At 40.8% G+C, this 20874-nt stretch overlaps 1 protein-coding gene across 1 annotated transcript; it reads left to right on the forward strand.

Annotated features, from left to right (window-relative positions):
• The first annotated feature begins 736 nt into the window (after nt 1–736).
• On the forward strand, nt 737–20624 carry nampt1 (nicotinamide phosphoribosyltransferase 1). Its single transcript, XM_072673877.1, has 11 exons — nt 737–927; nt 9116–9272; nt 10982–11085; nt 12004–12132; nt 14500–14658; nt 14750–14886; nt 15447–15672; nt 16473–16592; nt 16694–16834; nt 17263–17397; nt 19005–20624. The coding sequence occupies exons 1-11, from the start codon at nt 874–876 to the stop codon at nt 19116–19118; spliced, it is 1476 nt and encodes a 491-aa protein (XP_072529978.1). The 5' UTR covers nt 737–873; the 3' UTR covers nt 19119–20624.
• The last annotated feature ends 250 nt before the right edge of the window (nt 20625–20874 follow it).

Here is a 20874-nt window from a genome sequence, read left to right on the forward strand (position 1 = left end):
GACTCTGAAAGTCAGTGTAATTGATACAAGGAATGGAAATGCCATGAGAAGATGGTCAGGTGTTTCAGCTTGTGGTTTCAACAGTGCAGACTATCATCATCAAGAACTGATCAAGAAATGGCAGCTCAGGAGAATTATGAAGGTTAAGATGTGATTTGGATGATCACGACAACTAAATTGTAATAGGTGAAGAGAATAATGGATTTAATCAAATTCAAGCAAATCCCGAATGCAAATGTCAAACCATCTGTGAAAATGCTGAAATTGAACTTTTATATTTATGTTATTCACGGCAGAATTACTGTGCATTAAGATTTGCTGGAAATACTGTGTATTTTATTGTCCATATTTTTGCATTTGAGATTATTAGACATGCTGGCTAATGGCTAAAGACTAATGTTCTGTAGCTGTGATTGTGAATCACAAGTTACTATTTGAGGAAATGGCATTGTGGTCGTTGTGCAGGACATGGTCTGTCCTGCAGGTGCCACTGTTTAGTCGCTCTAAATGGCAGCATTTTTCGGGGTATCTTCTTCAGAAATGTTCATCAGTGATCCGTGTTAGTTTGAAACGGACAAAGACGAGCAGACACCTGAAATTTCTGCTAAGGTCGAACTCGCAGCGCCTTCGTGCATTTGCTCCGCCCGCGCGGTGACGTCCCTGTTTAGCCAGCCACTCACTGAGCAGAAGGCCGGTGCTATGCCCCGCCCACCCTCTGCGCTCTGCCCTCGGTAACTACGTGCTTGGTTGTGAGTTTCCCCGCGGATCGAGCGAGCGAGAGAGAGAGGGAGAGCGAGCGAGGGTGAGTGAGAGAGAGAGAGAGAGAGAGAGAGAGAGAGAGAACAACGGCGGAGACTTCAGTCCAAAGGGAAGATGGAGAACAGAGACGCGAACTTCAACATTTTGTTAGCCACTGACTCGTACAAGGTGAGTGGTCCTCGGTGCGGTTCAGTCTGGTGCTGGCGGCCGCTCGGCCTGCCAGCAAGGTCGGTTAGTGAGGGATGAAACGGGCAAGGTGGTTTCATCTCCTCCAAGGCCATCACGTTCGTCTTGGCTTCGCTCTCCGAGCGGGCGTCAGTTGGGTAGGCCGAGCGGCAGGAGGGATGGCAGGTAGCAAGTAGCAGTGTTAGAACACCCGAGGCTCGGTTTCTGCTTAGGAGGCTAAATGTGGTGCAGGCGGAGCGGCTTTGTGCGGGTGTCAGATGAGGCCGGGGCTCGGCATTGTGTCAGGTGAAATGAGCTAGGGGGGGGGAGAGGAGAAAGCCGGCTACAGCCCCCAGCTCGGGTGGCAGTTTGAAATACAGCGGGTTGGACGATTAGCTGCATGCTGCCGGTCAGATGAGCGCGATGGGGCTAGCTAACGACGTCGCAGCTAACGTCGTGTATTAGCTAGCAGAGACGGCTTCATCCTCCTGGCATCACGCTCGCCCCAGAACCAAAACTGAAAGCTGGGCTTGTCCTCTTTGAGGAAATTGAAAGTTTATTCATAGCCTACGCGGTGGACGGACAAGGGCATACACTTGGCAGTGTCACGCCTTCATGAAGCTGGCCAAGCTGCATATCCCTCCTGAGAAATCAGCACAGTGTGGTCGGTGCATGACCGGCGAGTGACCAGCCAGTCATTAGAGCAGCCCTTCTGTCCGATCAGCAGTGTGTGGAGATTACTCAACACACTGCTCTCAATTCCCGTTCACGGAAAGGTTTGCTGGCACATCTGACAATACCTACGTATTCATACTGGAAATAGATGATAGGTGAATGTTTCGGTGACTAATGTACGACCCCCCCACACACACTCACACACACACATACTGCCAAGCCTTCGAGGCTACTTAATTACAGGTGTGGCAGCTTACCCTTCGTCAGGCTTTGCCCTTCTCAAAACGAAAGTGAAGGGGGAATTCATGTGTGAGCTAAATGACTTGCGTTTTGCACTTGCAGTCAGAGTGAATATGCTGTATATCACAGTTATTATGCATTTATGATGACGACAGTCACCGACACACACACTGTTTTCTGTCTCGGTTGCCTACAGCACGTCAAAGTCACTGCAACCAACTTTCTTTGGCCTCAGGTGCTGTTCTGGTTGGCTGGGATTTTCTGCCTTGTAGCGTGTGGGCAGGTTTAATCATAGCTAGACTTGCTCATCCCTGGGTTACTCACTCAGTGAGGGGAGTAGAGGACCACGTCTTTTACATTTCTGAATTTTCTGTAATAAAATGATCAACGAGTAGCTATTAGTGTACCAGTTATTGAAATCACATCATGATCGATTAAGTAAGTGCCGGTATTATGCCAATTATTATTATATTCTCACTTTTTAGTTTTAGTTTTAGCTTTATCTTTATTTTAAGAATTTCCCTTCTGCCATCATATTGATTTAAGGTTAGTACTAAAAGGAATGCAATAGAAAATACTGCTCTTAATCTTAGGCTATAAAATCAGCTGCGGGAATCTCGATAGCGCCTTAAATGTCTCATTGAAAGCATTTATCAGGTATTTTAAATTTCGCTACAAGCTAGTTTCAAGGTTTTGCGTTTTTTTGGGAGGGCTCTGCTCTAAATGGGTGGTTCACACCATCAATATGGCTCACAGAATCAGCATGTATATCTGCAGTGGGGGGCATCTGGCTCGCCCAGCTAGCTGAATAGCCGCATCTGGAATGCTGCTAGTCCAGAGTTAGCTTTTAGCCTAGCATGAATGCCTGCTCACGTCTTACACTCTTGATTCCTTGCGTACCGCATTTGACTCCCCGTTCTTGGCTAGTGCCATCAGGCCCTAGCAGTCATGAGGCCTGGTTTATGTAGTAATTTGAATTTTCTGATATATAGGTGAGAGAACCCATTTATCTAGACTCTGATGGTGATGTGCCTGTTCACCAGTGTTACTGATCCACAATCGTGGCAAAGACTTTACTGCTTGTTACCATACAGCCATCTTGGACTTGAACACTGGTATATGGAAATTTTGAAGGTGTAAATATTAAGTCAAAACAGATTAGGATTTTGGAATTGACTGTTATACTGTTTTATTTTTATGGTGTACAAACTACTTTAAGCTATTTTATTCTTAAAAAGTGAGAGAAATTTAGGTTTAAGTTAGGGCCTCTTTCACAGAGATCTGTTTGGCTAACAAGGTACATTGTAACTGAATCTGAGTCACAATATCATTTATTGTCCAATTCTGCAATTCGAGAATGTGCTTTGGCCCCAACATCATTGGAATAAAAAAGATCTTAGGGTTATTCTGTGGCAGTGTATGACTAATCCAACATTGCTATTATGTCGTTCCCACACTACCTATATTTGACTCCCCTTACAGTATAGTTTGAAGCATTTTCAGCATTTTACATCACATCCCTGGTGACGACACGTCAGCTCAAGCTCAGTGTGAAGTGCTGAACAGCTCTTGTGACAGACTCTGTTTGCCAGCTTGTTTATGGAATGACTGGAATGAAGCAACCTCCACACTTTCATTATCTATTTTGACCCTGTTTTGTCTTCCTGTGAATGGCAAAGTACAGAATCTACTTATTGTTGTGCAGTTCAGGAACTGTTTTATCTTTTCCCCTATATATATATTTTCCCTTAGGACATGCCACATTGTAAAGTTCCTTATTATTATTGGCAGCAGTAAGCTTTTTTTTAACAACACATTAAGTAAAACCAAAAAATTGATAGGATAATGGCATAATTTCACAGTGCAACACAATGGGTTGTTCCTAACAGGACACTGTAACTAGTCTAAATCTCTTAAATAAATATGCAGTCAATCTGTGTGCTAGACCTGCTAATGAAACCACTTTAAATCAGGTCCTGGAGGTCTTGGTTTTACAGTTTAAACTAAAGGTGTGTTTAAAGAGGGAAATCACAAAATGTGCTGGACACTGGTCCTCATGAACTGGCAGCAAAGAACCCTATCCTAAATACTCGGAAAAGTGTACCAAGGTGTAATTGCACTTACCCTACACTACATTCTCTGCCTTGACCTTTACTTGGATAATGAACCGTAGCATCAGTTTTTGTCTCGTCTACAGATGCACTCTAGCCTCATCATTTGTTTACTGTTTGCTTTGTGATGGTGTGTGCTTTTGATAGGGCAGTCTTGTGCAGGGACTGTGTGTGTGTGTGTGTGTGTTTGTGTGTGTGTGTCCGTCCTTGTGTCGGACACTACACAGGTTACTCCTAGTAACCTTAATGGCCCCATGTTTTACATTGAGCTGGTCTGATATGGGGGTGTAGTCTCTGACGGGCCTCTCATTAGATAAGCGTCCTGCCCAAAGTCTTGTGGAGGCCTGATGAATCTCTGGTCTCGGACTGCAGAAGCAGATATATTGTAAAGGATGGAAGGAAAAATGGTGCTACCATTAGGGCTCCGTTCCTGTTATTCCGGGTCTTTTGTCATTGTTGCCCCCATAGGAAGGACGGATAGTGCTGTAGTGAAACAGTAGAAGCTAGTGACCTTTAGATGGAGAGTAAGGGGTCGGGCAGAGCAGTGACACCCCTTCTCCACCCATGCACATACACAGGGAGGCCCTGTGTGTGTAGAGGATGTCCCTTGCACTTTGAGATAGGTAGATGTTAAAGACCAGTCAAAGGAGCATAGTAGCCTTCTGAAAAGAGGGCCATGTAGCCCTGTGCACTTTATGGCTCTTTCTGAGATGTTAGTGGACATGCATTAGTGCAGGCACTGTTTGCTTGTGTTTACAATTCCATCTGGCGCTTAGCTGTCTGTCCTTTTGACCATGTTGGCAGCATGGCTACAACATGCCTGTGTTGCTATATCCTGCTTTGAGGAGCCTGGTGCTGTAACTTGGGTTGTACATGGGTTCGATTATTAGGGGCAATTTGTGCTTTCCAAAAGCACACAACAGTCAACAATCATTAAATTTGAACAGTTACTCTGTACACTGAAGTAGAACTTCAGTAGACCTGTTTTGTGCTGTGTCAAGGGTTTTTTTTAATCAAAGAAGTACTCTGTAGTTCACCCACATCATTCTCTGAGAGCTCGAGCAACAGTTTCAAATATTACTCTGGCTAATTTACCAGCCACAGGTCACTACTGTGTCTGCATTAACCATACATGCTATTTCTGAATAGACAGCGTAAAACAGCATATCAGCCATTGCATGTTCCTTGTCTGGAGCGCTTGGTAAAGTACAGTAATCATTATTATTATGTACAAGAAAGGAAATGTGTTTTACTAACCTTTATGTACATTATTTTTGAAGAGATCCATTTGAGAGATCCAGTTCTTAAGCCTCAATATGGTGTAAATATCTGATACATTTAGTCATGTGGTGCATAAACCAAGTGCAAATAAATGACCTAAATGGTATCAAATGGTTGCTCTTCTCTTGTCCACTGAGCTAGAGAGAGCAGCTAAATATCTGTATGAGAAAATGTTACTGACCATGTCCTTTTCTGTAGAACATGGAGACCAGTGCTGCCATATGATATTGTTTGAGTGAGACAGTGGAGGCCTACTAGTAGAGGGATAATTCATATTTTAATAGTATTGCATATGTAGACTGCTCTCAAGGTTCAATTTAAGTCTGGTCCTGAAAAAGCTCTTTATACAAGCTTCATGTGTCATGGCCTGCTCACGTCCTCCATACTTTAAAGCCACACGTTTGTACTGTGCCTGCTTAGTGCCATTTCTCTACTCGCGGCATGAAGTGCACGTGGTTAGCCTTTTTCCTTTCCTGCGCATGCCTGGCACAGACACAGCTGTTGAGCTCACGAAAGGGAAGTTAGAAAGACAGCAGGAACGAGTGAGACCGAGAGTGAAGCACTCAGCCCAGTGGGTGCTGCAGCCCATCTGCGAGTGCTCATGGGCAGCAGCTGCCAGAGACGCTACTGAGGGAACCTATCCTGTGGCCGCAAAACAGCCCTACCTCCTGTCAGCTCAGCCCATGTGACTGAGCAACCTTTCTCCAGCACAGCCAAGTGGGGGCCCTGCCAAAATTTGGAGCTGTCAGGAATAGGTTAGGATGATTACTGTACTGGGTGCTTGAAGAGTCAAACTCCTGGACACGGATGTTGACACATGGTACTGGTTAACTGACATTTGATGACATGGTTACAGTATGCATTTACAGTATTGCTTTAAACAATGATTTTGTAAGTGGATTTTCCCCTCTGTGTATATGCTCAGCAATTCTGGAAAAATGTAGTAAATTAACCAGTATAATTGGTCAGGTTATGAATAATGGAAAGATACATGGTGATAATTAGCTTTTCAAAGGAATTCTTTTTTATTTACCTTTTTATTTACATGCACCACTATTTACATTTACATGCCACAACCTTTATTATTTGAAAATACATTTAAATTATTACTTTTTTAATTAAATAAATTTTTGCTCCAAGCAACGCTTCATGTTTACACCGTGAATGTTTTAAAAAATTTACACAATACACACATTTTTAGTGCTTGTGCACATACATTTGGGTATCTTGATCTCTAAAGCGCTGGTGGTTTTGTGTTCAGAAAAGAAAAATAATACGAAAAATGTGAATCTGTTACTGGGTGTCACAAAGAGGACAGTATGGGATGTCTACCCTCAAAGAAACCCTGAGGTAACGTCAATAAGAGGACATAATGCAAAAAATGCAAAATAATGCAAAAAAAAAGAAAAAAAAAGCTACCAGGTAACGTCAATAAGAGGACATAATGCAAAAAATGCAAAATAATGCAAAAAAAAAGAAAAAAAAAGCTACCAGGTTCACTGGATGTAAACAGAAAGTCTCGTAAACCTTTATCTTGTTGTACTCTGTTATGGTACTCCCATGTCAAAAAGGTCAAAAAAGCAGGGATGTTGTTGACACAGCTCAATAAACCTTTCCTGAGTTCTGTGGTTTCACCTGACAGCTGCAGCATCCCTCTTTCTCCTTACCATGTTTACATATATGCGGCAAGGGCACTCTGTGCTCCAGTTGTTTGACGTCACTGAAGTGTAACGGTACATATACTCATACTAAACCGTCATGGTACAGGGTCACGGTTCAGTACACGTAGTGGCACTCAGAATACACAGTAAGCACTGTTGGGGTTAATACAGTCATTTCGCAACCCGGAACCTAAAGCTGTAAGCAGTTCGATTTACATGGTACTGTGGGAACTGTAGTGGTTTAGGAGTGTTGCTAGGGTAAACCCTCGCAGCCGCCCCACCCCTGCTTCTCCTGCTCTGCTTGGTAAACCCCATCCCCCCTTTCCTCCTGCACCCTGCTCAATCCTTGCGCATAGACTGTATCTTGCACAACTATCAAAAAAAAAAAAAAAAAAAAAAAAAAAAAAAAAAATATATATATATATATATATATATATATATATATATATATATAGAAACCATTTTAAGTTGCACCAAGACATAAAGTTACACAGAACATGTCGTAAGGTGGAAAAATTAGGCAAGACATTTAGACTTGCTAGTCTAAATCGTCTAAATAGTCATTTAGACTTCTCCTAGTGTCAAATCGCTGTTCTTCTATTATGTCACAATACTTGTCCTGTTCGTTTGTTCATTCACAACACTTATATTTGGGCCCGATGCTTTCCTCTGACCAAATCATGCCAGAATTGGGATTTTAGTCTGATCCTGCCAAAGCTCGCACTGGCCCAATAACAGTAAAAAGGAAAAGCAGTAAAACTCTAATAGAATAACTTTCTTCAAATGTCTGAGAGAATTATTAGCTGCTTTTAACTTATATTGTGCGATGGCTTGTGGCGAGTGGAGGTGGATTGAGCAGTGGCTCTTTATCATTTAAAGGAACACACACTCAAACCAGCTGTTATGGCTGCTGTGGTGCTGGGTCTTTGTGGTAGTTTGATCAAAGCATGTCATATTCAGAATTCATATTCAAGATATTTTATCGCTTGCCTTTAATTTGTTGGCCATATTATTGCTTGATATTAATTATAGCGATTGTTCACATAATCGATATGGAAATAAACATTTGTGACAACCCTACGTCTGAGCATGTCCTTCTGTGAATTCTACAGTCTGGTTGGCCACTTCTGAGCATTTTCAGGGTGTCCGCTCCCAGGACCGATTCTGGGCTCGTTTGGGGGATGGACTCATTATCATTGGTTTGCTTTCACACAGAAGAATTCCATATGGATCAGCGCCACTTTTCTACATGCATTTTTGCAAAATAGTAAGACCTAAGTTTATCCGTTTATTGCTATTACTTATTTTCCTTGGATACAAACACTCAAGCAGCAAAGAACAGCGCTTTTTGAAGTCATGGCATTTCACCATGCAGAAACAGGCAATAAGTTAAAGCTGTCACGTGACACAATTAACTGATCGAGCAATCCCACATGGATATCTTCCATACCTGCAGCGGACCGCGCTTGAAGCGCACCCTAGACCACTGATCTGATCCAAGAGATCTGCGCTCTGGAACGATCCTGGGCTGGAAAGCAGCTTTCACACTTAACCACATGTACCTAACTCCCGGAGCAAGCACTCTCAGGTCTGGAAAAAAACTGCTAGTCTGAAAGCACCCTAAATCTAATTTCCTACCTGAGTAGTTTCTCTTCCTTTCATGAATGGCAGAGCTCCTGAATATGCCAATTTTAGACATTGTAGTTGTTGATATATCTGTATGGCCTATACTCATGTGACTGCCATATGATACAGATGGAAGCAGAGATGCAATGTGTTAACTTGGCGCTACAGCATGCTTGAATGTTGCACAGAGGACTGAAAATAGAATGTAGAGCTTTAATATGTTGAGGCATCTGATGAGTGTTTGTAGGAACACTCGTGGTGTTGCAGCGTCACTGTGACACTCATGGACGTGTCCAGACATGTTAGTCTGACTTGTTTATTATAATCGTCTGCAGGTCTGTTTCAAGGAAGGAAAATGATGATCTTCCACATTTTTTAATCTCTATTTAAAGTTTACTGAATATGACGTATGTCTGGTATTCTAATTTGTAGCATGTGGTGTTCTTCTGCGTATACATTTTTGTGATTTAGTTAACAGACACAAAAAACATGAAGACCTTCTTAGTGAATCCAAACACACACTACCCTGTAATTTGTGTAAATGCACTATTACGCCATGTGAATGTTGACTGTTTTTTTTTTTTCTGTCCCTTGCAGGTCACACATTATAAACAGTACCCTCCTAACACAAGCAAAGTGTACTCCTACTTCGAGTGTCGCGAGAAGAAGACCGACCCTACCAAGACCCGAAAAGTCAAATATGAGAAGACTGTTTTCTATGGTTTGCAGTACATTCTTCACAAATATTTAAAAGGTATGTTCAACGTAAATGCATATTTTAAATTCTCCAGTCTCTGAGCCTGACAGACACACAGAAATCATGCATTTATCTAATCAGCCATTGTATAAGCACATCGCTTGAATGCCACAGACTATATGCATCCCTTCATGGCATACAATTTACCTTTATCCATCTTCTAATTTGGCCTTCAGTGGCCTGTCCAGTCCCTGTTTCTGAATCCATTAGAACTCTTTGGGAGATTTGCAGCGTGAACGTGCTACTGAACAATCTGCATGAATTGTGTGATGCAATCATGTCAACACTGACCACAGTCTCAAAGGAATATGTGGCTTGTGGAATCTATACTCATACTATGATTATAGCTACAGGATATTACATTGTACTAATACTACACTTATACCTAATAAAATGCTCAGGGGGTGTAAATTACTACCACATGATTAGGAGCCATGACCCTAGTATCAGTCCATTCCTCATTCTAAATACTGAATTGGACAAATCGAATCTTAAAGACATATTTCAGCAAGAATGTAATTAACAAGCTATCACTGCATCCCAGATGCAGTTAATCAGCCTGGACAGGTTTGACATCTGATGTTGGTACATCAACAAGAAACAATGGGCGATGCTAGACTACTGTTGCTAAAAAACACTGGACTTATACTGTCACCAGTTTCATCTCTGTAGGTGCATTTCCAAAACCTTCAACCCATTTAAGAGACATTTACCTCTTTATTTGTTTTGCTGAGACAAGTTAATGTGGTTTAACCACTTTTGCCTTAGCATGGTATGTGGTATAATTCTGCATATTGTCCATTTGTTTGAAAGGCGAATACAATTACTAAGTGGGATGATACATGAATAATAATGTATATGCATGCCATTTTATTAAATTGATAAAAGAATGTTTATTACAGATTTCTGAAGCAGATATATTTGGCATATATTTAGGAGATTTGTGACCAAGTCTAGTGTTTGTTAGCAATTTTAGCCTATTGTCTGAGTATGTCTAACTAAAAAAACACTCGTCGGATACCAAACATGTCTTTGCAGATTGATTGCATTTGGGGTAAATTGTGTTCATTTGTTTTTTTTCACTGGACCTTAAAAGGTGCAGTAAGTGAGAAGAGGAAGTACTTAGAGGATTTCTGCAAGAGACACTGGATTTCATGGATGGCTAGGGCTGCTGCACGCTTTTACTCTGCCTTGTAACTATATTTCTCAAAGGCTGTAGTTTTCTTGCCCCGTGATAGAGTTCATGGCACAGTGGGGAGTTTTTGAGGTTGTTTTGAAGTGTGTTATAGGACGTACATGACAATAGAACATCTGTGCTGTTGACACAAATAACAGTGCAGTGTGTGATGTGTGTGGAGAAAAAAACTATGTTTGTGCATACACCCTGTTCTGGCTTTGTTATGAGGACGCTGTACCTTTAAGGTGCTCCACAGTGTCTGCATGTACATATGCCAACTTTCTGGGACAAAGCTGCACTGTGTGAGAGAGTCTCCTAATGTAATAACACAAGGATAGAGGGGGTATGTGGGATTCCTATACACACACACACACACACACACCAGCTTGTGCACACAGCCTCTACATCCCTTGTGCCACCTCTTCCCTCTTTTTCCTGTCGATCTATCATTTTTGTGTTCACTAATTGCTTAAGAAATAAGTTACGGTCCTCTCTCACACTGACTCACACTGTCTTTTCTGGCTGGCAGGAAAGGTTGTCACCCAAGAAAAGATTCAGGAGGCCAAGGAGGTGTACCGGGAACACTTTCAGGATGATGTGTTCAATGAGAAAGGCTGGAACTACATTCTTGAGGTAACTAAAAAAGAAGCAAGAGAAAGCACAGACTACTCTATGGTCCGCAAGCCAGAATGTTTGCTTGTCAGGCCACTAAAGGTTAAAACAATGAGCTTTTCACTCTGATGGGTTTTTTTTTTAGCAAAAGCTATCTGTATAGGGCCTGGAGAGCTCTCCAATATAGAATCAGCTAGGAATCCTTTGTGTCAGAGGACGCTTGAGGAAAAACAAATTGTTATTTTTAGCTCCTGGGCTGCCCCTAATAATTCATCTTTACACCCTTGGAGTTGTGCATGAAGCTGCCCCTCATGGTCACATGCATTTATGGACAAGCTGAAAGATAGTGACATATAATAAGCATGTGGGCTGACAAGGTACAGTAGTGTACCTTGTGCCCAAATATGATGAGGGTTACACAGAGAGGTCTCTTGCACACTCCAGCAAAGTTACATAGTGCAATATCAGGCATTTCGGGCCTGGAGTGGCAAAGACAAGTCATGTTTGACTTGGTGATGGTGGATTTCTAATTCCACATATAAACTCAAAATACATTTGGTAGTCTGTCAAGCAAGGTAGGTGAGATCAGTGTAAGTGTTGAGGGATAGTACAGCTCATGTGACTGTGGAAATAATGACAAAATACTAAAAATAATTCTAACCATAAACTCATTGCTATTGAAGGGCTACGGGTTGGCTAAAGATATTTGCCATAGCAGCAGATGATCTCTAATCTCTAGATGTAACAGCAAGGTCAATCTACTATGTACTGTGTCTATGTACTGCGGTCAAATAAGTAAAAAAAGCTTAAATCATCATCTCTAATCTATCACTTAACACAAGTGTACATTGTTATGACTTCTGTTGTATGTGCAAATCAGAATTGTTTTAAAAGACTGTTTAAATGCTTTACAAAACTGATAGTTCTTTGTGGTTATAGAAGTACGATGGCCACCTGCCCATTGAGATCAAGGCTGTGCCAGAGGGAAGTGTGATTCCACGTGGAAACGTTCTCTTCACAGTGGAAAGCACAGATCCTGAATGCTACTGGCTCACCAACTGGGTGGAGGTTAGTGACACAACTTGACTGGTATCTTTGTGGATCTTTTCTTAAAGGTGCAGTAATTGATGGATTGTTTTTAGTGGAAGTTGGCTGATGCTATTCATCTTGATAATCATCAGCTGAACAAATAGTGTCCCTCCCTTTCGTGTCCTGCCTTTAAAACACTGGCTCGGCTAGAACACCTGGATGCTAGTACAGAATCACAAATGATGATGTGGGTAGACTTTGAGACAGCTAATTTACAAGGTGATGTTGGCTTACACAAGAGCTAGGCAGCTAACATTACCCTTAATGGAGTGTTGTTGAAGGTTTTGTCTCAAAGGTCTTGCGAATGAAGGATCACATTACAGCTTGTCACTGCTCAATCTGAAATACGCTGACTCATCCTGACATCCAGGATCTAATCCCACCTGAATAGAGGATGGCATTAAACAATACAATATAATATAATAACTATAACTATAACTTGTTATAGCACTTGGTATGCAAGTGCCCGTGGCTTGTGAAACACACAGTCTCCAGGCCAGACATTACTTATCTTTCTTGGTTTACAGCAAATAAAGCGAGAGACAGTACTCTGTACCATGCTTTACAGTGGAATAATTTTACAAGTAGGCCAGTAGCGATCAGCGACATGACATATCATCTGTAATTGCTGCAGGAATAGTGAGCAGCCTCCCTCTTCCTTCCCTAAGGAAAGGGAGGTGGGATTCCCCAATTTGTTGGAGTCACATGATGGCACATTATAGTTACTGGTTTTATAGGCATGTGACTGTGCTGGCCATCTGCACTAATAGGCCCTGTCAGGCTCCAGCTAATCTCTTGTTACAAGATGCCCATTTGTACTCAAAAGTCATGTTTGTTCAGCATGTTGATCCATAATCTTCATTATCTGGTGATTGTGGCTAGTCAGGCAACAGATATTCTGTTATGGGAAAACATATAAGTGCTATAACAGCTACCTCCATAAACTCTTTATCAACAATGCTTTGTGGCCGCTGATTAAATAGAAATCACACTGTATTTAAACCAGCCACGCGATCTCCTGTTTGCTGTGTTTTAGGCCCATATATAATGGGTATCAGCAACTAAGTGAACAGATGTGACCCAGTTTAAAACATTTCTATTACATTTCCTTCAACTCACAATTAAGGATTTCTAAGCAACGAAGGTGATTATTTAGTGTAAATTTCTTTAATTTACATTTACATTTAAGGCATTTAGCAGACGTTCTTATCCAGAGCAACTTACAAAAGTGCTTTGCTATTTACTTAAGGATAACCTCAGCTAGTTTGAATAGGCTAAACATTCAAAGATACCTTACCTTTTAACTTCAGTGTGAATGGATGGGTCTAAACTGCTATGTCGGCAAATTATATGAAAATGCATTGGCTTTTGTAATATCACAACTGTGATTGCAAAACAGTTCTGCCAAGTCATTTCCTCATTAAGGCTGCATGTATGTACTGGAGAATGAATAGAACATTTTGTCGCAATGTTTATTAACTATTCAACATGTCCGTGATATAGTCTTCTTCTTTGTTCTTCTGAAGTCTTCAATTAGAGTTCTCAGTGGGTTCTTTCTAATCTTTTGTACATACAATTTTCTTTTGTAAAATGAGGGGTTCAATTACTCTGACCACAACAGCACACTGTCAGTGTGGTGATGTTGTATTTGACCATGCAAACATCACATTTATCCTAAACGTTTGTAAAGAAGGACTATGTATTATGTATAAACTCAATGAAATCAAAGTGCTTCACCAAACAGTGATGGGGGCTTTTAGAAATGCCTTTAAGTGCTTTGAATGCATGGTCAGCTTGCAGGCTTACTCCTAGGCATAGAACTGAGAAGGCTGAGAGAAGAACATCACTAAAATTGAGCAGAATTGAATGACTGCTCATGATTGCTTAGGAGTTGGGTATTGTTGGGGCCAGAGATCGTGAGGGCAATAGGGTTACATTCCGTGTGATAATATTGACTTGACTGGCTGGATTGAAACAAAGCGGCGCCCCCAACCCCTGCCAGGCGCCCCCCCAAGCCAGGGTCCAGCACTGTACTCACGCAGTGTTGATTCTGCTGCGCTCCTGTACACCGCTTTCCCATGCTTACTGTGTCCACTCGAGTCGCCAGGAGGACAAAGCGAGTCTGTATGGGGATTCAGGGGTCTCAGAGTGCACTATGAGGTCTGAACCAAAGCTCTACTACCAGGTGGATTGAATCACACGTAGAGTTGCACAGTGGCTCCAACATACTGCTGCACATGAGCATTGTTAAACTGTACAGTAGTGTACAATTAGGATTCCTGTCTAATAAAAAATCAGATTTACCTCCACTTAATTACTACGGTTGTCTTCATTCCATCTCCACAGACTATCCTGGTTCAGATCTGGTATCCCATCACGGTTGCAACAAACTCTCGTGAACAGAAGAAGATCTTGGCTAGGTATCTCATGGAAACCTCTGGAACTTTGGAGAAACTGGAATACAAGCTGCATGACTTTGGCTACAGGGGAGTTTCATCACAGGAGGTGACTAGGAACACAGTCGAGTTACAATGATGACAAGAATGTATTTCGATCTGTAAGAGCAGAGCAGTCATTTTCATTTTATTGGTTGTAGACTGCTGGTATTGGAGCCTCTGCACACTTAGTAAACTTCAAAGGAACAGACACAGTGGCTGGAATTGGAGTCATTAAGAAATACTATGGCACCAAAGACCCAGTGCCTGGGTTTTCTGTACCAGCTGCAGAACACAGGTATGCTTTCAACCGACACAGTCACCAGCTTATCTTGAAAGAGTTGATGAGGCACTTGGCTTGGTTGGGGCTTTCTGGGTTGTTTTGAGATCTAATACACATGAACTGTGTGTGCTTGTATTGGATTGATGATGACAGATGTCTGCATTTTGTGCCACCCCCCCCCCCAGTGCATTGTGGGTATGCTCCCAGAGCTGTCAGTGCCCTCTGTTACACAGTACTCAGCTTGAACAAACACTCCACTTTCCAATAACAGATCAAATGTTATATGAGCTGACTAAATGTATACTTAGCTGTAGTTAGATGATCATTAAAGAATATACTTTATCATTATTCAGACGACTCTTAAATTGATCATATCAAACACCATGCAGCCTAACATTGTACCATTGTATATTGGACTGTAATGCCCCCTAGCGGCCATTATTGCATTATATGCCGTATTCAGCAAATCCACACAAAATAAATGCCTTATTTATTTTTATATTTTTGCATGGTTTCTGTAAAGCACTGATATCCAATTTTACATGGTTCTTTTTAAAATTTACCCCCACAATCAGCACAATCACTGCCTGGGGCAAGGACCACGAGAAGGATGCCTTCGAGCATATCGTCAAGCAGTTTCCCTCTGTGCCTGTGTCCATCGTCAGTGACAGCTACGACATCTACAATGCATGTGAGAAGATCTGGGGCGAGGACCTGAGGGAGCTGGTTGAGAAGCGGAGTGCAGATGCCCCTCTGGTGGTGCGACCAGACTCTGGGAACCCTTTAGACACCGTGCTGAAGGTAAACGCTAGCAATTGGGGTTTATAATAAGAGTAGTGTGGCTTATTACAGTTGTATGCAAAAGTTTGGACACAATAAGAAGAAGAAGAAGAATAGGAATTAATGATAATATTAAAAGCAGCGAGCATGATAAAAATAAGCAACTTTAAAACAAAACAGCAATAATAAGTTAAACAAAAATGTGTTGTCAACAATCATTGTAATAAATAATTATAAAATAATATTAGAAACAGCTGTAAATAACACAAAAGTAATATCTACAGTATGAAATAGCAGACCTAATAGTAACAAAAATAGTTATGAATGTTAGAATACAGCATAGAGCTGTTTTCATTTTTCAATAAAGCAAAAGTAAAAGTGCAGTGTTTTTCAATTAAGGCATAATCACAAGTTAGTTTGTTAACCCTGAGTCTTTTCTTAAAAGACTTGGGTCAAAAAACAAAGCAGAAAACAATGCATCATTGTATTTCAGTTCTAGTTAGCTTAAGTGTTCACAGTAATGTATTTGACATTCAACCAAAAATCCTTTTACAAAGTCACGCAAGTAAAATGCCACAGTAAAAAGCAATGACATGCCAAGCAGGTTCAAATGACACCTGACCTTGAATTGCCTTTTACTTTATTATTATAATACATATTATACTTCGTATAATGAATCTGTGCATAACGATATTATTACAACATTATTATAACAGCTTTGATCGCGCATCCGACACTAACTTAGTCACCACCAAGAGCTGAATAGAAACAAACTGTGAGAACGCAATAATCAAAAAAATATTATTACTGTCTCTTCACAGGTCTTGGAGATTTTGGGCAAAAAGTTCCTGCCCTTTGAGAACGCTAAGGGCTACAAGGTGCTTCCACCCTACATTCGGGTCATTCAAGGTGATGGTGTGGACATTAACACTTTACAGGAGGTACAGCCTCTTTCTTTTTTTAAGGGCACTTTGCAATAGCATTGGTTATCTTTCTGTGGGGTTTGACTACATGTTCTTTTTGATATGTGATTGTTTTTTAGATCGTGGAAGGGATGAAGGAGCACAGGTGGAGCATTGAAAACATTTCATTTGGATCAGGAGGCGCCCTTCTGCAGAAACTTACCCGTGATCTTCTCAATTGCTCTTTCAAATGCAGCTATGTGGTGACAAATGGATTAGGGGTGAGGGGCTATTTCAGTAGACCTGTCACAATATAATTTTAGCTGACCTTTACTTTGCCCGTTGCATTATTATGCTTTTATCATTATATCAGCGGCATAAAATGGTCTGAAAATGACCATAATATAGTTTATTGCAGTTATTTCTGGGACAGAATATCATCCAAAAAAATAGTTATTGTGACATCCCTATATTTTAGTGTTAACTAGTGCTCCAATTCTGATGAAACCCATGAATGTATGGGCCAGTTACTTTGGAGCTGTGCTGTTGGCGACATTTTAGAATATATGATCTGGTCATTTCTGTCATCTTCTTTATTACCTGTATGGCAAATGTTATAGGATATGTTTGAGTTAAATCAACCCTTAGCCTGAACGTTTGCTATCCGTTCATTAGATGACACCAACAGTCTTTGTTTCTCTTTTTGCAGGTAAATGTCTTTAAAGACCCTGTAGCAGACCCCAACAAAAGATCGAAAAAGGGTCGCTTGTCTCTTCACAGGACACAAAGTGGAGACTATGTGACCCTGGAAGAGGGGAAGGGTGAGCTGGAGGAGTATGGAGTGGTATGTGCTTTTTTCCCACCTAAACACTTTTCATTATCCGTTCCATTACTGCATTTAATGGATCGCTCATAGAAAGTCTAATACTAGTAAAGTGTACAGTTTCAGACTGCACAGAATATGACAATGATAATTGCTGCCACATTGGTCTGCCATGTGCTGTCAATTCTCATACAGTGATTACAAAATAGGTAATTATTATGCAAATGTTACAAAATGTATATGTACTTGTGCATCAGTACCACAGCTAATGTATTAATTAAAATTAGAAGCTTTCTTATTTGTTTTTTGCTCTTTCAAACAAATCACTCTATTTTTTAAACAGACTTTATCAAGTGCAGAGTAACAGATCAGCATTGCTCCTAAAATTAGTACAGTCCAGAACAAACAACCACATGCTTTCATCCACATGAAAATGCGGAGTTCTTCAGCCTGAAGAGATTTTTTTTTTTAAAAGCTAAAACCTAGTTTTCATGTGGTTAGGTGTTCTGACAAATGTGTCCATGTGGACTAACCACATTAGCAGCCATGGGGATCGATAAGTAGCAATTAGCCATTTAGCTGTGCCGTTTAGATGTAAATGCAGATCCTCCCTTCAGCCAGGTGTGTTTATTGCATTTGCTGAAGCAAAACAGATTACGATTCCCTCCCTTTAACTATTTTATCAGTGGTTTTAGCACTTACACACTGTTTTGTAATGCTGCTGCTCCGCACACACATCTTATGGCAAACCTTTTTAAAAAGTGAAAAATGTTTTTTTTTTACTCTGCTAGTCATTATTTTTCCTCTTTCACTCATGTGATGTATGCACAGATGTCATCAAGTCAACCAATCTATAACCTCACTATTTGCCAACAATTAATGGTCAAGATACAGAAAGACCACATGAAAGATGCACATACAGAGAGATGAAAAACAAACTATATGAAATAGCATTCCTAATCTAACCCAAGCTCGGTGCTGTATGCAAACAATTGGCCCAAAACCTGATGTTTTGCTGGTCTCTAGTCAGGTAGCAGACCTCTATACCAGACTTCTGTAGATTTTATTGTAACATTTTAGGCTGTTAGGACTGGTTTACAAAGCAGTTTTCTGTGTAATTTGGAGTGCTAAAGTGACTGCTAAAGAATCAGACATTGTCAAATCTGATTTAGACCGCTTTATTTTGTGCAAAACTTCATACACTCTATATGATACATTACATATTTCATGTTAAAAGATGGGTGCAAAATACATGTCAACATGTATAAATCTTAGGGAAAGATGGAGGACAGCTGTGTTTGCTGGATGAGCGTGCCAATGGATCATTTTCTTTTGAAAATGCAAATCAATTTTAGTAGCATGATCTATTCAGACTATTGTCAGATATCAGTCATGTTAAAACGCTAACAGCCAGATACAAAGTTGTTACTGTAGTGTGAAAGTAGCCTTGGACAATCACTTTTAATCAAGCGTGTTTACTAGAATGTCAGCTCTGTGCCTGGACAATTCTCAGATAGGTCTAATCAGCAAAGAGTTTTATCGTATTTCTGTATTGTATGACACCAACATGTGTTGTTGCATTCAGTAACAGTGCTGAATAGCTGTCTATCCTGTCTGCTTCCCTGCAGGACCTGCTTCACACAGTCTTCCACAACGGGAAGATTGTGAAGACGTACACGTTCGACGAGGTCAGGGACAATGCCAGGCTGAAGGAGAGCGAAGTGAAGGAGCTGCTTCATTGAGCTCCTTTCCTCCTCCTCCCCCTCTCTCACCTCCTCCTCCCCTCCTTTCCCCCTGAAACACTGTCCTCCACAGGGCTGGAGACTATTAGAAACCCCCAGCACACTTACAATCCCAAGCACTGACAAAGAAAGTAAGCGAGCAAGCGCCAGATAGAGAGTGAGTGTAGCAGGTGTGGAAAGTGAAAGCGAGAGAACGAGAAAAGGGAGAGAAAGAGAAAACCCTTACTGTACCTTTGCGTTCTGTGTACAGAGCTGTTCTATGTTTCAGTTTGCAGACTCTATAAAGCTTTGATGTCTCTTTATAATGTTGGCATATATGACCAAGCGTTGCTCTTTGATCACATCTTTGAGAGAGAGGAGTTCTTCTGTGTGTATACCAAAAGAGGGTGCGGACTTTTCTTTCCTTTTCTTTCCTGTAGGGATGAGAGCTAATTGTTAAATGTTGTCGAATGTGATCGTCGTGTGTACAGACCGTTTTCTCTTGATTTCTAAGGATTATTGTATTCCTTTATGCAATTGAGATGGCTGATTTGGGGGGAAAGCACTTTTCCACTTTGACGTTGGCCTTTTTTTCTTTGCAGGTTAAAGAGACCATTCCCTTTCTCTAGATGAAACAATCCAAATACTGTTAGATCGGTTGATGCTAAATCATGTTGTAGAAGCCCTCTCTAGTGTACACAGTGTAAAGTAGATGTGTCTACGTCAGCAAAAACAACAACAAAAAAAAATCATCATTTTTGTACAGGTTTTGTCACTCGCCTATGTTTTCTATGATTTAGAGAACAAACAGAAAAGAGTCAGTTTTATTATGTAACAGGAATCATTTTAGAAGAGCTTGGTTTTAATATTTTGTATACTCACTGTTGCTTCAGTCTCCAAAGTCATTATTTTTTATGACCGAGGTAAACATCGCCAGAACTCTCACGGTATATATCCATAGACAAAAACAGTGGCCAAATGCCTTCTCTCTTGTATATAACGTTTGTTTATTTAAAGAGAGCTGGATGATTAGTGGAAATAGAGATATATTATTCTTATTTTTGTCTAAAGCCCATTTTATACCAGAGAATCCATGTATCTGCTTAGTTTCGTTATGACTGACTTTATTCAGTCAGCCTCTGGGATGTGGATGTGTGTGTGTGTATGTGTGTGTGTCTTGTGGCTCTAGATTTAGTCAATTATACCAACCTGTTTATGTTTATTTGCCTTTGTTTGTTTTTTAATGCGTATGTCGGCTGGCCACCAAAACGTTCTTCACTCAGCCTCCTCTGATAATTTCAAACTTACATGATTATCGCAGTGTTGTCAGCATATTAAACTCCCACCCTGTCTTCGCCAAGGTGTTTTCATTTCTTTTCTTTCACATATAAAAAAACCAACAACTACAAAGTGCATTCCCTTTTATAGCTGATTCTCTCAATGCAATAGCATTCAATCCAATCACATTTTACTGTTAGATTGTGTTAGGAACATTAGTGGGACTTTGAAATAAAAAGTAGTATCATGGTGGTTGTAGTTGTATTTCTTCTCTAGCTGTGAATGATGAGTTTTGGTGTTGTAAAGAGCATAGATCAAATATTTTATTTGTGTGGGGTTATTTTGCTGGATTTAGCTCTGTCCAGCACTGAGCACATTGCCCTTAATAGGCTCTTTACTGATGTTGAGAAGGGAGCAAAGGAATTTTGAGAATTCTCCTTTAGCTGCGACTCCAATCATATGACTGAAATGGTGATCTTTACCGCCTCGATCTGTTCCC

This window comes from Salminus brasiliensis, chromosome 2 (genome assembly GCF_030463535.1).
Source record: "Salminus brasiliensis chromosome 2, fSalBra1.hap2, whole genome shotgun sequence".
NCBI lineage: Eukaryota > Metazoa > Chordata > Actinopteri > Characiformes > Bryconidae > Salminus > Salminus brasiliensis.

Bases quoted from the DNA above. Each gene is read 5' to 3' on its own strand.
- nampt1 (XM_072673877.1), top strand. From the start codon at position 874: ATGGAGAACAGAGACGCGAACTTCAACATTTTGTTAGCCACTGACTCG. The intron at 9,273-10,981 runs GTATGTTCAACG...TCTGGCTGGCAG, and splicing joins TCTTCACAAATATTTAAAAG to GAAAGGTTGTCACCCAAGAA. The intron at 16,835-17,262 runs GTGAGGGGCTAT...CTCTTTTTGCAG, and splicing joins TGGTGACAAATGGATTAGGG to GTAAATGTCTTTAAAGACCC.